Source organism: Amborella trichopoda, chromosome 1, assembly GCF_054954075.1.
Source record: "Amborella trichopoda isolate Santa Cruz 75 chromosome 1, AtrichopodaSantaCruz75HAP2 v2.0, whole genome shotgun sequence".
NCBI lineage: Eukaryota > Viridiplantae > Streptophyta > Magnoliopsida > Amborellales > Amborellaceae > Amborella > Amborella trichopoda.
Genome location: NC_142336.1, coordinates 26,179,203 through 26,180,730, shown reverse-complemented (window position 1 = coordinate 26,180,730; position 1,528 = coordinate 26,179,203). Strand labels below are relative to the sequence as shown.

Sequence of the window (1,528 nt, the reverse complement as noted above, 5' to 3'; positions counted from 1 at the left end):
CTTTCATATGGGATGAGGCATGTCAGGTCGCCTTGGATGACATCAAAGAATATTTGCTACACCCCCCGATACTCTCCATGCCAATGTTAGGAAGGCCCCTCATTCTATACGTGACCGCCCTTGACGAGTCGCTTAGTGCACTTCTGACACAAAACAATGAGGGAGGGAAATAAATCACTCTATATTACCTCAGCCGCAGTATGCAAGGGGTTGAAAAGAATTACTTGCCCATAGAAAAGATGTGCCTAGCATTGATCTTTGGGGTACAAAAGCTTCGCCATTATCTGCTTGGTCATGAGGTGCAACGTTTTTCAAGAGCTGACCCCATCAAATTCCTTATGTCTCACCCTTGCCTCTCAGGATGCTTGGATAAATGGGCGCTCTTACTTATGGAATTTGACATCAAGTACGTGCCGCAAAAGGCCGTCAAAGGTCAAGCCCTGGCTAATTTCCTGACAGCACACCCCTTATCGGCAGAATCTCCCTTGTCAAGTGACCTCCCCAATGAGGAAATGTTTTGCACTGTGCCAGTTTATGATTGGAAGATGTACTTTGACGGGGGCATTCAGTCTGAAAGAGGTGGTGTTGGAATAGTATTCTTGACCTCGTAAGATGGTGTCATTCCTTTGTCCTTATCCCTCGTAAAAGCCAACTCACACAATGATGCTGAGTATCAGGCCCTCATAATAGGGCTTGAAGTCGCTTTAGATCTCTTGTTGGAATGGTTGGCCATTTTTGGCGATTACAAGCTGGTAATACGACAGCTTAAAGGGATATACGATGTGAGAAAAGGCAGCCTCAAGCCTTACCATGACACTGCTAAGACCTTGATGGCAAACCTCAAGGACTTTTCCTTAGGGCACATCCCTAGAAGGTTGAACGCCCAGGCTGATGCCCTCGCCAAGCACTGTTCCACTATTCAAATTTCCTCAAAAGAACCCATTGCAGCAATATGGGTAGTAGAGTGGAGACATATTGAGCTGGTTAAAGAGTTAGATGGGGATGATGAAAGAATCCTTTTTCTAGAATGCCTCACTCACCCATTTGGGGCACTTCTTGCTACTAAAGATGCTCTTGAAGCTGAAAAGAAGGCGTAACAGGACCAAGACGATAAGTCTAAAAAGTAAGAAGGAGAGGTTGTTGATCCGATACCCATCGAAGTCAAGCAACTTAAAGATTGGAGGGAGCCCATAATCAACTTTATTAAGCATTGTCGGTTACCAGACGATCGTGTTGAATGCAATAGTACACGAAGAATGACCACTAAATACACTTTTCTTGATGGAGATGCTCTCTTTCGACGATCCTTCGATGGCATCCTACTTCGATGCTTTGATGATGCGTTGACACAAAAGGGGCAAAGCAAGTATTGGAAGAAGTACATGTCGTCTGTCCTAAGCTCTATGAATGGATATGTAGGTTGGGGTATTACTGTCCATCGATGGTTGTAGATTCATTGTCCTATGCTAAAAGGTGCCAAGTGTGTCAGATACATTCAAACCTCATTCATCAGGCACAAGAGCCTATC

At 44.7% G+C, this 1,528-nt stretch overlaps 1 protein-coding gene across 1 annotated transcript; it reads left to right on the top strand.

The window, feature by feature from the left end:
* Positions 1-239: 239 nt before the first annotated feature.
* LOC148783759 (uncharacterized) lies at positions 240-1,097 on the top strand. Its single transcript, XM_088872138.1, has 2 exons — positions 240-593; positions 678-1,097. Exons 1-2 carry the CDS (start codon positions 240-242, stop codon positions 1,095-1,097), a joined length of 774 nt encoding a protein of 257 aa, XP_088728264.1.
* Positions 1,098-1,528: the final 431 nt, after the last annotated feature.